This window comes from Anarhichas minor, unplaced genomic scaffold (genome assembly GCF_050575085.1).
Source record: "Anarhichas minor isolate MPS153535 unplaced genomic scaffold, ASM5057508v1 ptg000087l, whole genome shotgun sequence".
Taxonomy (NCBI): domain Eukaryota; kingdom Metazoa; phylum Chordata; class Actinopteri; order Perciformes; family Anarhichadidae; genus Anarhichas; species Anarhichas minor.
The window spans coordinates 674,394-689,249 of NW_027466533.1; the positions used below are offsets into that span (position 1 = coordinate 674,394).

Consider the following 14,856-nt stretch of genomic DNA (forward strand, 5'->3'; position numbering starts at 1 on the left):
CTCTGTTAAAGAGCGTTAGTTGTGGGTTGTTAATTGTTGTGGTATAAAGTTATGACCATGACTAGGGGTCTCTCTCAATACATATAAGAGAAGTAGCTCCGACTGTAGCCCTCATAGCGGCAAAAGAAACATTCACATGCCCATGCCTGCCTTAGAGTCAAGTAGAGCACGGAGCCTGTGAGTTGGAACAAAGGTTTTGATATTGCAACCCTAGTTACTCTCTAGTCATTGGGGCCTGGTGCGTCTACACTGCACACTGAAGAGGGTGTAAAATAGATACTTTCTATCCTTTCTCAGATTATTGAGAGTATTTTTGAAGGATTTATTGCATTGAATTTGTATTTAAAATGTGTAATTGTTTTTAAACAGCACACAACTTTAATAAAAATGGATTAAAGGATGATAATATCTCTAAAACTAAGTATAAACCAGCACTTTGATTTTTCGCACCAAAAACATCTTCAATTAGTAATTATATTATTGTAGATATCTATGTTTACACTATACATCTATGAATGGTTTTCATCAGTGGTGTAGGTTTTGGCTAAACCCTGTAAACTCAAACTATTGTGCCATCTGGCTGAAGTTGCCCTTCTCTTGTTTCAGCTCTGTATGCGATAGAGGTTGGTCTTTGAGAGAGATGGCTGCCAGGTAAACATTGCTCCACTGAATTGGTTGAGAGAGGCTCATGTCAGACCCATTCAAAAGCAGGATGTGACCAGGGGGGTGTTTGTTTATGAGAGCATTAGATGAAGGGATGAAACTGTATTACTCTCTCCACTGCACGAGCAGAAGTTGAATAGTGTGGTGCTAGATTATGCCATTTGGTGTTTGAAGTGAAAACAGAGAGGATGTGCTGGACATTTGTTCACCTGCTGATCCTGACAACACTCAGCTGTCTGTCTTCCGCTGAGGTTAAGACAAAGGGTCCAGTTTCCTGCCCAGACTACCAGAGGGCCTTTGGAGGCGCCTGCTACGAGTTTGTGGATCTCCAGCACAGTTTTATCAGTGCACAGGCTTGGTGCGAGCAGCGCGGTGGACACCTTGCATTTATCCCAGATGAAGAAACACAATATTTCCTTCAGAGACTCTCGGACCCTGAGAAGGATTTGTGGCTTGGACTGGCACCCTCTGCCACTCCAAACCTGCAATATTCTGCGACCCTTGAAGGTAAGAATATGGAATGTCGCTGTGCTAAATTATAAAATGTGAAAATCTGCTCTCATGCAGCCAAGAGAGAGCATCTTTACCTTTGACGGATGAGTTTAGTTCTGCTTGTAACAAAACGGTCATGAGCAAATTACTGGCAGAGTCTAGTCGATTTTAAGTTTTTTTTTGTTGGTGATTTATGGCAAAAATCTTGTAAATTATGGTACATTTGGTACAATTGTCTCCAACTTCTTCTCTGTTTGGACTGTGTCTGATAACAACTATTCTATTGAGATGACATTCTCACTTTCCTCTGTACAATAATTACATAATTTGAACATAATTTATTTTCAACTTAATTTCTGTCCTCTTAGCGGGATATGAACATGACTTAACACAGATATTTTTGCCAGAAGTGAAAAACAAACATTTCCACAAAAGAAAAGCTTCTATTTACAACAGAGGTGTTCGCTCTGTGCATATGTTGTCATCCAAAAATTAAGCAAACAATTAACAAAGTCATGGACCGATAAAAAGAGGTCAAATAACTAAACCCAAGTCATGCTAACTTGACATGAACTGTGCATTGTTGTGGAATATTTCTTATGACTAGTCGGGAGAAGAAAGTGAAGGTTTTCAATCAATATAAAGTAAACAGAGTTTTGATGAACGATCAAGGTTTGTAAAGTCAATTTATTTGCTTGCAAGCAAAGAGAACAGTCTCACAGACACATTGCAGTGATCTGGAAGAGTGCTCTACCTAACAGTCACAATGCATGGACATTTATGCTCAGACAGCTTCCTGTTATCTGCTTAGCTAACAAGAATACACAAAGAACACAATAAAAGGCAGGTCATCCTTCGAGCCTTAGTATACTTCATTTAAGACAGTCAGGAAGATGCTTTATCTCGTGTTTGCAAATCCCTTTGTTCACAGTTTGCCTTACAATAAACAGTTTAAACTCACAGCAGATGCTTCCTTTGAAGCCACTGTGACACTGTTAAAATGACCATTGCAGAGACAGAATAGACATTCTTTACCCTCACACATCATATGTGCATGCAAAGGTTGACGCCTTTACAACTTCAGATAACGCGTCAGCAAAGGAAGTTAAAGGTATTTCAAACAGAGGATCTCTGTTAGTCAAGGCCTCTCTGTGTCTCTGTCTTACGAAGAAGAAAGAAACAGTGCACAATGATAACAGATAACAAGACACCTGGATACTAAACGAATTAAAGTCATCTACTGAAACTACAGTTTGGTGTCTGCACTTTTAGGACTTACATTCGTTAAACCTTCACATGAGACTATGACATATTTTCCCATTACAGCATTTATATATATAAATGCACTGTATATATACTGTATATATTCAGCAGTGGTTTGTTCTATCCTCAGATGCTCTCTATTGGCTGGATGGTTCACATATCACCTATTCAAACTGGGTGAGCAGCCCACAGCCAGGAGCAGCTTGTGGACACACACTAAGAGACTCAGGCTTCCAATGGGAAGCCACAAGAGACTGCAACAAAAAACTGCACTTTATCTGTCAGTTTGGTATGTATTTTGACTCACACTTTAAAAAAACAACAACAACAGCATACTGAAAAAACTTGATGAATTACCACTTGGCATTGCTTTTGTACCTTTCCCAGAGTCTGGGAGATCCATTTTGTGTTTAGGTCGAAACACCTCTCTGCAGTGCGGTTCTGGTCAAGTCTTAATGATAGATGGTGGCTTATATGGTCGTAAGAACATTCATTACTGTCGATCCACGCTCGCCCCACCAACAACACCCACAGGACACCAGTGCGGCTGGGTGGATGTTGTAGAATCATTAACAGGTAAAACATCAAATTTAGAATTATTTCCATATCATGTAGTTGTTAATTGTGTTTTCATAATTGATGCATGATAGCTATTCCAGACATGTTAAAGGATCTGATCTACACAATAACCACTATCAGCTTCATAATAGTTCCTCTCATTTTATCTGCTGAGCTCAATAGGAAAAAGAAATCTGAATAGGAAAACAAACACTCATGCCTTATGAAAAGGTTCTGCTTGGATGAAAACTGTGATGAAACTCAATCCACGTTTGAGGGAAGTGATTGCCAGATGTCACAAAGTACATATTGTCGCATTGTACAGACCGGTATTTGCCAAGAATGATTGCCCATTAGGAAATATGGAAGAAAAAAACCCCACATAACAATAGCTTAAAAGCCATAACGATATATCAATGATATCCATCCAGTAAATATTGACTCATGCATTTAACTGACGGCAGAAGCAGTCTTTCCATCCATTCATTGTCCAAACTAGCTCATTCTGTTCAGGTTATTGGGGCACGGCAGCCTTTCCAATCATGCATCGGGTCAGAGGGAGTGTACATGCTCAGAACTCTATTTGAATTTTGAATTCACCTGACTTTCCTGTACTTGAACAAGCAGGAACCAAGTTCAGACTTGCACATTTAATTACAATGGTCACATGTGCTAAACATTTGTATGACAATAAAACAACACTGTTCATAGCATTGGCTGGCGCTAACGCAACTTACTTCAGTTTTACTTTTGCTCTCAGTATCGTTTCACACTCCAGTCCAGTTGGTTTGCCAAGAAGAAGAAGAAGATGAAGATAACATAAAGAGATAAAGAAGAAACGCATTCTTACTCCAAACTCGTCAAATACTGCCGATTGGTCAGTGCCCCTTGGCATCGACACACTAGGTAGCTTTCTAGCATTAGTTTTCAACGTGTGGCGTGTTTCCTGCTCCATACATGCATGTCCTTTCAAAAAAAATGTCCTTCTTCACAGGAAGTTAGGTAGGCAACAAAACCACTTAGTTGCATTTAGGAAAAGAACGCGTGCAAAGTTAACTTTACTTTCTAGCAACTCAAGTCACTACCGAGTGACTGACGACTCATGTCCCTCATTACTGAGTGGATACAAAATGTCAACTTTTACTTTTAGTTTCCCACGGGACACAAACACCAGTCTCCTAGACGAAAGTCATGCGTTTGTTTGGGATCCAATGGCAGAATTTGAATGTAGTATTTGTATGTTTTATGTATTCTATAACGACCTGAAACTAAGAATCATCGTTTTTTCGTAGAATGAGCCGTTCATATCTACAAAGGGAGCAGGTCCTCTTCACTGAGTCCGCCCTGTTGCACGGCCATGTTTCTACAGTATAGCCCAGAAAGGACAAACCAAGCACTGGCTCTAGAGAGGGTCTTTTTTTTGCGTTTTTACGTTATCTAAAACGGCCACCGTAGTTCTCCAACACGCTTGGGAGGGCTGAGCTGAGGGGATTTCAGTTGGATTCAATCTGCAACCTCACTAAATCCTACACACTGCTCATTTAAATGCAGGCCAGTGCACAGACACACAACCACTGCAGACAATTGCTGAGGACCAGCCTTTGATCAGCACCATGGAAAGAGATCGTTAGTTGAGGAACTCATATTGTTGTTAGAGTTCTCACAGCACCACTAAAACTGCTTAATATCAAGTAGTTATTTGTAAGACTTTCCATGATGCTATCATCATTGCTGTGTGTTAACAGTAGCTGATAATGCTCTCTGTTTTTACCCAGCCCACTGCCACGGCCGTCAGGTGTGCCAGATTGCTGAAGTTGTGGGCTCCTTTGGTGAACCCTGTCCTCAGCTGGGGAGCTACCTGTCTGTGGACCACCACTGCAAAGATGGTAAGTGACAGTAATTTTAAGCAATTATAAATGTTCCAAAGGGGAATCACACATTCCATATCTATTAGAAACAGATCTGATTGTTTCCCATCTCACCCTTAATTCACTTTTTTCCAAGTGGACAAAAGCTGAAATCAATAAATGAACCAACAAAGAGGTACACCTATATATTCCAAAAACCGCCTATGGCTTCAGAGAGATCTTTACAATATGTGGCAACCTCTCTCTAAAAACATACCAAAAGACAGCATGAGACCATGATGTCTAGCCATGCTAGCTAACGTCACCTTTAACACATGGTTGAGTTTAAAAGATATTAAGGCTAAATATATACGTTTTGGACCTTGTTTATTTGTTTGACTGGAGTCTGGCTCACCACGCTCAGCCATGGGGAGAGCTATCTTGAGTCACTCCACAGACCCAGAGGAAAAATCACAGGTGTAAATAAGTTATTGAATGCTGGCTGAATTCCATTTCAGTTTCAGGGTCCTGGTATTGTGCATGCTGGTTTACTGTCACACTGTCTTGTCTTATTGGGAAACTTTAATAGCACAGTACCATTGTTAATGTAACCCCTGTGCTAGTCAAAATGTTTGCGGTGAAAAAGGCTGATTTTGCCTAAAAAAATAGGCAAGAGGGAACAAACTTATGAAGCAGCACTGAGAAGGAGAAAAACATTTAGGAACTTTGATGGTCTCTGATGTTGCCTTGTTGCTGCTGTATAAATATTACATATTTGTAAAAATGGTTGGTTACAGGGACTTTGCTATACATTTCTGGACATTATCTCCTTCCAGGGCTCACACTGTCAGTGAGCACTGCGGCTGCTGTTTTCGATGATGTCACCATCAGCGTGAAGTGGCTCTTACGTGATCCACATGGAAACCCTAGCTGCAAGATGAGTACAGGAGACGGCCATGTTATTTACCTGCATAGTCCAGAGGGGTGAGTAGTAACATCTATTGAGTGACTGACTACGACTAAGACTCAGCCCGTGAAAACAGTTGTATAATATCTGGCCCCATATGGATGCTTTAGGACAGTGGTTCTCAAACTTTTTCTGTTTGGAGGAAGAAAAAAATGTTCATGCCCCACCGTCCCAACAAAATTGTAACAAAATGGTCCATGTTGAATTTTTATTGAAATAACATATTGTGACTCCTCCGTCTGTGCTTTTTCAAATAATAGAATAAAGAAAATTGCAATCACTTTTAAGTAAACCAGATTGCTCCATTAGACAAAAACAAATAAAATGTGCAATCACTTTGTTAGAACAATGCAAATAAAGCAAAAAATAGCTTATTGCAATTGGCTGCAATTAACCTGTTTTGCACTAAACATAACACATAACAATAAAGTGCAACCTGTGAAAAACTAAACAAAACAAGTTCAAATATTTGGCTATAAAGAGTTTTATACTGCATATGTTTTCAACAATAACGTCCAACCTGTGCATATCTCATAAAAATTAGATAGTATCTCATAATAATGAGATACTATCTCATAATAATGAGATACATATCTCATAATTATGAGATAGTAAGTCATAATTATGAGATGCTAAGTCATGCTATGTCATTATTTTGAGATAGTATCTCATTATAATGACTTACAGGATCTGTAATTTTTCCTCACAGTGGCGGAAACGGGCTTCCATACATTTCGCCATGTATTTATTAATTACTTAAAAAAAAAAAAAAAGAAAAAAAAAAAAAGAAGATTTTCTGCATTTCCCCCTGCGCCCCACCTGTAATACCACCGCGCCCCACTAGAGGGGCGCGCCCCACAGTTTGAGAACCACTGCTTTAGGAGATGGACATATTTACACAAACAGTCCATAAAGAACTTGAAAAGAAAAGGAAACTTAACCCTTCTCAAATGTTGCCTCAAAGCTTTACGTTATATTACAAGTTTTGTCAACCTTCTCCACGATACTTCCTGTATAAGTCCATCATATCCTTACTTACTTAGTTACTTACATTAATAAGGTTAAAATGTAGGCATTTACATCAACAGTGTCATGATGTAGAACTGCAAATGTATGCAGATGATACTGTTGTATATACACATGCAAAAACAGCTGAGTTAGCAGCTGCCAAGCTAACAATTGCGTTGGAAAGGATCACACACTGGCTCGATCAATCATGTCTGACTCTAAATGTAAATAAGACAAAAGGGATGTTTTTTTCTAAAACCATCAGTCAACCTCCTGATGCGAACATTCTTATCAACGGAGAAAGGCTAGAAATAGTCACTGATTTAAAATATCTTGGTGTGATACTCGATCAAAATTTGACATTGAAGAAACGTAAAAAAAATGGTTAAAACTATAAAATACATGCAAAATTTTAGACACATCAGAAACTGTCTCTCCAAATGCAGCAAAGATATTTATGCATGCCATGATCCTTTCACATATGCTGCATTACATGTTGGGGGCAGGCTGGTGAAACAGCCATAAGACCTCTCGAGTCTTTATATAAGCAAACAATAAAAATTCTGGACAAAAGGCCGTTGCACTTTCACCATTGGAGAAGCATAATCTACTGAGTTTTAACAATTTTAGATTGTTCTCAAATTTGTGCCTTTTAAATGGTTTGGCCCCTCCTCCACTCCGTGACTTTGTATATACTCGCTCAGCAACTTCTATCAGATCAGCGAGAATATCCTCTACACGAGACTGTACAATACCATTTCGCCGCACTACTTTTGGTCAATCAGCCTTCTCTGTAAAAGCAACACACCAGTGGAACGCCCTGCCTGAAGTTGTGAGGAGCTGCCAACTTAAAAAGTCTTTTAAAAACTGCACAACACTGCCCACACTGACCTCAATTCTTGTGGTCTTTTCTGACTTGATTTTATTGACACACATACATTTTTGATGTGCTATTTGTGTGTAGCGTTGTATTGGGTGTCTTGTATGTTTTTTGTGGTATATCTCTGTATTAAGTATTTTCCTTTTACTGTGTTATTGTCTTGTCCTTGTTTGACCTGCCAAGGGACTGCAGATGCAAATTAGCTTAAGCTACAATCTGGTACAGTGCATAGAATGGAGACATTTATGTTTAAACTGTACATGGTCCCTTTTAAATAAATTAAATAAATAAATAAATTACAGCCCTAGCCAGAGGTCTTGTGAACTGCAAATTCACACATGCGTTTGTGCCTATTAATTACATAGAAAAGTCCAAATATGCCAAGCAAACTGTAAAGTACTAAAGCCTAACAGATGTGCTCTAAATAAGTTGAATTCTTTTTTATTTTCAGCACTTGGTCATAGTGTTACCAGATTGCACATTGGTTTTGTTTTTTCATGCAGTTCTGCTGAACAATCTAATACATCTCCTCGCAGCTTTCATTAAAGGAATACTTCACCCACAGAATGACCATTTGTATATGAAATACTCAACCTGTGGGCTGCACGGTGATGTAGTGGCTAGCACTGTCACCTCACAGCAAGAGAGGCCCGGGTTCGATCCCCGATCCGGGTGGTCCTTCTGTGTGGAGTTTGCATGTTCTCCCCGTAGCAGCGTGGGTTCCCTCTGGGATCTCTGGCTTCCTCCCACAGTCCAAAGACATGCAGCTTAGGTTATTTGGAGACACAAAATTGCCCATAGGTGTGAATGTGAGCGTGAATGTTTGTCTGTTGGTGTACCCTGCCTTCGGTCAGCTGGGATCGGCTACAGCGCCCCGCGACCCTGAATAGGATAATCGGTTTGGAGAATGGATACTCACCCTGTATAAGGGATTCTTGAAGAAAACTTGAGTTTAGTCTCCACAAGGAAAAGTCTCGATGAAATAAATTAAATGGGGGCCGCAACAAGGGCAAAACTATATCAAAATATTAATTTTTTTATCTTTGATTAGCTCATATCGTCAACCCATACTTCTATGAAATTAGACCAAGTCTTTAAGTATTAATGTGGATATATCTCCACTTATAATAAGAAAATGACTAATTAAACAGGTTTGTGAGTGATATGCAACCTGTATTACTTCTTTTTTTTCCAGGAAGCAAGAGGAACATACTGTGATCACTGCTATCTGTTATGTATACTTTTTCTCAGGTTTGAAAGCAGCGAGGTGCACAAATATACTCATCCAAGCATATTTGTTGTGGCAATTGAATGCACCAGCACGGACATACACATTACAGCTCAGAGCACAATTACCATTCAAGAACCCATCACAGTGTTTGGTGTCATCAGGTGCTATGCTGGGAAACTGACTTTTAATGCAAACAACTGTAAAACCCTTTACAGAGAGCCACTTCAAATTCAAATGGTGGTAAAAGCAGGTAGGTGCCAAATTGACCTGAATATACCATCATTTATCCTGTCCAATTTGATATCCCTGCATCATGTTTTGGTGTTCGTATTTCATTTTCTTATGTTTTTTTGTTTATGTAAATTTTTAAAAGGACAGTTTAGAGCCATATCAGAATTACATATTTTTCCTCTTACCTGTAGTGTTATTTATCGATCTTAATTGTTTTGGTGTGAGTTACATAGTTTTGGAGATGTTGGTTGGAGAGATGCCTGCCTTCTCTTCAATATAATGTGACTATATGGTTTGTAGTGCTCAAACACCAGGAAAACTCAAATGCAATGTGGCTTTCCAGAAATCATGAACAGGTTACTCAAGATAATACACAGACTTTGCTGTGAGCAGTTTTGTGTAAGGACAATAGTTGAAATAGTTCCTAGTTTTTCAATTGTATTTTTTTGGCGCTTTGAGCACCACAAGCAGAGTGCCATATAGTCCCATTATATTGGAGAGAAGGCAGACATCTCTGCAACCGAAATCTACAAAACTAGGCAACTCACACCAAAACAATCCAGATTAATGAATAGCACTACAGGTAAGAGGAAAAAATATATACATGTTTTTGATTTAGGCGTGAATTATCCCTGTCAATGTATTCCTTTTTCTCTCTTTTCTTTCTGAAGGTACAAATGTGACTTACAGAATCCAGTGTGATGAAACTTTGTTGCTGGGTTTGTCAGTATTTAGAGGAAATGTTCCCCAGAACATCACAGTGACTCCAGAAATGATGAGGCAGCTTGGGCCTGGCTGCCACCAGCTGACACTTTATGCATCTAACATGGTCACGTACCATGAAGTGTCCACAGACCTGCAGGTGAATTAACATCAATCAAGTAGACATGCCATTTTCTATCAAGAAAGCAATAAGTAACATGATGCAACAACCCTTTATGTTTATGCTCTGATTTGAATAGTGGGGTATGAAGTGTAAGAGTTGAAGTTGACATTTTGATTATTTGATTAAGGAGTTGATTAAGTCGTAAAGGCCTCTCTCAATTAGAAATTTAAATGAACCTTTAATTATAGCATCACCTAATTATTGGATCACCCACTTGTAAAAAACATCGCTCTATAGTGCTACAAGTGGTCAAAAACTCCAAAAGGTTAAACATTTCTCTAACAACTGAGCAACAGGCTAGCAGAGCAGCAGCATCAGTGTGCCATGCGTTCAGGTGCAGGTGCAGCATTAAGTTGTAGATCACCCGCTTTTTGGCAGCAGTCAGTGCTCGACGCACAAATGCTGTGAATGGAGAGTTAATGTGTTTCTCCGTTTTGTAATTCTTCATGTATTGCAGATGTGCGTGTTGGAGAAAGTAGCCAGGCTTCAGGCCTCTGTGTTGACAGAGGGGGATGATTATCTATACTCTCCAGATATTACTGTTGGTGTTTCTCTGGAACGGGGAGCGCCTGTGCTGCTCCTCTTCTCTCTGACTGGAGACAACAGCTCATACTCTGAGGTCCGAGAAATGAATACAAGCAAGGACATTTTTCGTATTGCACATCCGATTCAAGGTATGGAAGGCATATTCAAAAGTGGGGGCCACATATGATTTGTGAAACACAATCTGAAAAAACACCATTATGGCACCATTATTATGCCTGTATTTGATATGAGCTGATTATTTGAATGTATGCTTTTCTACAGGACCTTTACATGTGAAACTCAGAGCATGGAACATCTTCTCCTCTTTGGAAGTGAATGTGGATATGTTTGCTTTCTGTGGCAAAGATTCAGTCGCTAAACAAAATATCCATGACTACTTGAGACCGGTCATTATCTTTTTTCTTTTTATATTCAAATTATTTTATATATAAGGGGAAATAATACTTACTCCTCCAACTCTCAAAATTGTGCTCATAATTAAGTTGATGCCTTTCTTATACTGTATAATTTATAAACCCTTTTGGTAATTTTCTTTTTCAGAGAAAGAAACAAATTAGAGTGGTCAGATCTCCAAAGGACATCATTGCAACACCTTCAAAATCAGTAGCTTCCAAAAATATACCTTTCACTCTTTCAACATCCAAACTACCTACCAAGAAGAAACGATACGAGTGGGAATGCAGTAAGAATTGTGCTTTTTCAACTCTTTTTCAACTCAAAGATTAAGTATTAAATGTTTTGTAAGTTTCATATGTATTCATGATAAGTTTCATAGAGTAACGTATTTTGATGTTTTGTTCATGTGTTGATTGTCTGAGCCACAGATTAAGCCCCAACATTATATGTAAATGTCTTTGCTAAACCCCACTACCCTTGTTAGTGTTGCTACATACACTTTTCAAGCTTTCCATTAATGATGGCAAATTTAAACTTTTTAAACAATGGGTCTTTGATTGCAGACGAACGTAAACTAAAGCAGCTTCCCATTTTTAGACAGCTAGTTGAGCTAACTTTACTACATGAGTTGGTGAAAAACTGGTTCAGGGTGACTTGTTAACAGAGACTCATTAAAACAAGAATCATGTAAAAAAAAAGAAAAAGGGACTTGATGGCCAAAAGCACGATTGTGTGCTAAAACTGGGGCTAAAGCTGCATGTCCCAGGCAAAAAATCACCATCCTCACCATATTGATGTAGATTACATGGAAATAAACTGCTTTGTTCATGCATTTTAGTGTTATATTAGTATTAAGTATTGTATTATTGATTGATTTATTGTTCAGTCCTAGTAGCAAGTATGATAAGGATACATATAATGTAATGTCCAAACCGGGATGCTTAAGTGTACCCCACGTTAATGCACGCACACTTGTACCTGCTTATACACGCACCACCAGGATGGGCGACAGTTGTTTCAGCGCTTAGCACACTTGAAATCTCAGCAGATGAAAAATTATATTTTGTCTCTCATAATCCACCAAGACATTTGTAGATTGTGACACAGTATTTGTCAATGTGCACACAGGCTGCTGGCTAAATGGTCAACTGTGACACGTTCTCTGCCAACTATTGTATGTTGCTACCTGACCATCTTAATATATTTCATATCGCTACCGAAAAAGTAGGCTACCCTTGCAGTGCGTGCATGACGGCTTAGCGTTAGCGCACTGAGAGGTTCTGTCAGAAACAGCAGCAAGCGTCATAGCAACAGCCTTGTCAATGATTTTTGTTGTTGACAAAGTATCTTAACACGTTCACATGAGAGGTATGTAATATATTTCGATTATGCCAAAAAAGGGAACACATTCTCACGCAAAGCTTGTCAAGAACGGACACTAACAACTGACAAAATGTACTTTTAGTTTTACCTGGGACACGAACACCAGTCTCCTTGACTAAAGTCCCGTGTTTGTGTGACCCATACACCTCAACTTCCACCGTCCTTGTGTGCACTCTTTACACTACATCAGTTGCTCTGAGAGCATCTGGAATTGATGGTTGTGGGTGTTTACATTGGAGTTAGTTGAAAGCGCAGTGTGTCTGTATCAGACGCCAAGGGGCACTTACCCTACGTCTGTATTCGACGAGTTGGGATTGAGACCGGGTTGAATAAGGAAGGAAGTGTATATTGCCTCAGGCCAAGCAATACGGTTCATATTTTCCTTTATGTTCCAAATCTGATGCAAGTCATTAATCACAATAAATGTATACAGTAAAAATACACACATAGCTATCGGAATTAGTCTTAAATGTTTTATATCAGCATATCAATTGTTATTGCAGTAGAATAATGACTTTCCTTTTTGATTTACAGAGAATCCATGTAAATGCCAAGGACATTTCAAGGGACTGACTTGCACCATCAATAAAACCTGCCTACCAGATCCATTTCATTTTAATAAATATTATTTTAATGTGATAAATCAACAGAAAAAAACAGAGGGGAAAAGTGAATCTATATGCATCACCGTTACCCCTGAGAAGAATTTGCATTGGCTTAGGTAATAGAAACTGATCTGCTGTGATCACTAAGAGCACTAAACCTGTCATTCTCTATACTGTTTGAGGTTTTCTTTTTCTAACATTGTGAACACACCCTTCCGTAAATTATGAGATTAAGCAGTGTGCAGAAATTAAATGATTGAATACGGAGTTTAATTAGGTTGTTTTGCATTATTCGCCTATGTTTCACCAGACAGCTTTTGTTTTTAGATGTAAACATTCTAGTTATGTGTTAACCAACTTATCTATGTATTTGTTTCAAACACAGGTTCACTTTTACTGTAGGCTGTGAACCAATAAAGAAGAAGGCTGCAAAAATTAAAATGGGTTGTCTAGAAAAGTGTCCAAAAATTGTATGGAACATTGAGGACCCAAGTGATAAGGACTGGCAAGTAGGTCTGATAAATGAATTGTAAATAGTTTAGGACTGAAAGATTGGCTAATTGTAAATGGTAAAAATTTGAATTGACTTCATGAATTTGCATGTCAATTTAGTTACAGGATGATAAGATGAAAGACTGCTACAAAAAGGCAGATACAAGGCCAATTGTACAGAAACAGGATGGTGGAGATCAATACACGGTGGATTATAACACTCTTGCAACTGCCAAATCTAAGCACCGCAATATCATTGTGGTGATAACGTCTGGTAGGTATACATAAGTCAGTGAAATAATGTCAACGCTGCTCAGTGAATTATCTTGCATTGGTCTGTGAACCATTTTTGCATTTATAATACAGAGGTAAATTATTTCTGCTTTCTGATGTATATCCAAGGTGACCTGAGGGATGAAGTTTAATTCATGCAATATAATTAATTCCACATCATGGAAGAACTACCAGTAATATTTTGATTATAAAGGATTTAAATATTGTTGGTCTTAAACTGTTTTTGACTATTTAATCAACTCTAGCGAACCTGTTTTTGCAATAGAGCCCCTTTATTTCTTGATTGCAATACACTACACATTGTCCTTTTCTTTTTATACCAAAGCGGATGTCGAACCTCTTTATAAAAGATACACCATATATACATCATCATCATCTGAAAGTGGAGAAGAAAACACAGCAACCACCACTGGTCCTGCCTCGACATCACCTGCCACTAGTGACACCACTACCACCCCCACCACTGCTGGTCCCGCCTCAACATCATCTGCCAACAGTGACACTACTACCACGCCTACCACCCCCATCACTGCTGGTCCTGCCTCCATACCAACTGGCCCTAGTGACACCACCACCATGCCTACTACCCCCACCACTGCTGGTCCAGCCTCAACATCACCTGCCAACAGTGACACTACTACCACGCCTACCACCCCCATCACTGCTGGTCCTGCCTCCATACCAACTGGCCCTAGTGACACCACCACCACGCCTACCACCCCCACCACTGCTGGTTCTGTCTCCATAACTGGCCCTAGTGACACCACTACCACACCTACCACCCCCACCACTGCTGGTCCCGCCTCAACATCACCTGCCAACAGTGACACCCCCACCACTGCTGGTTCTGTCTCCATAACTGGCCCCAGTGACACCACTACCACACCTACTACTGCTAACACCATTGATGTGTCTCCACCATCAACCACCAACAACTTTGACAGCCTTAAGTGTAGCATATCACCCGAGAGTGGAACAATCCTTAATTTTTTCACTATAACGTGCAATACTGAAATTCCTTGCTCTAACTGTCAGTATTGCTTTAAGACTGATAAGGGTAAGTAATCCAGATTAGCAACCACATCTGTGAAAAGAGAACAGATTTATCTAGTTT

General features: G+C 39.3%; 1 protein-coding gene across 1 annotated transcript in view; it reads left to right on the forward strand.

Annotated features, from left to right (window-relative positions):
* The first annotated feature begins 851 nt into the window (after positions 1-851).
* LOC142938540 (polycystin-1-like protein 2) overlaps positions 852-14,856 on the forward strand; it is a 48,569-nt gene continuing 34,564 nt past the window's right edge. Inside the window, exons 1-14 of the mRNA XM_076081796.1 lie at positions 852-1,170; positions 2,549-2,707; positions 2,806-2,994; positions 4,752-4,862; positions 5,660-5,807; positions 8,930-9,159; positions 9,812-10,002; positions 10,484-10,700; positions 10,834-10,958; positions 11,113-11,254; positions 12,886-13,072; positions 13,342-13,465; positions 13,575-13,722; positions 14,068-14,799. Of these exons, the coding sequence (XP_075937911.1) occupies positions 852-1,170; positions 2,549-2,707; positions 2,806-2,994; positions 4,752-4,862; positions 5,660-5,807; positions 8,930-9,159; positions 9,812-10,002; positions 10,484-10,700; positions 10,834-10,958; positions 11,113-11,254; positions 12,886-13,072; positions 13,342-13,465; positions 13,575-13,722; positions 14,068-14,799 (3,022 nt within the window). The remainder of the gene's footprint in view (positions 1,171-2,548; positions 2,708-2,805; positions 2,995-4,751; positions 4,863-5,659; positions 5,808-8,929; positions 9,160-9,811; positions 10,003-10,483; positions 10,701-10,833; positions 10,959-11,112; positions 11,255-12,885; positions 13,073-13,341; positions 13,466-13,574; positions 13,723-14,067; positions 14,800-14,856) is intronic.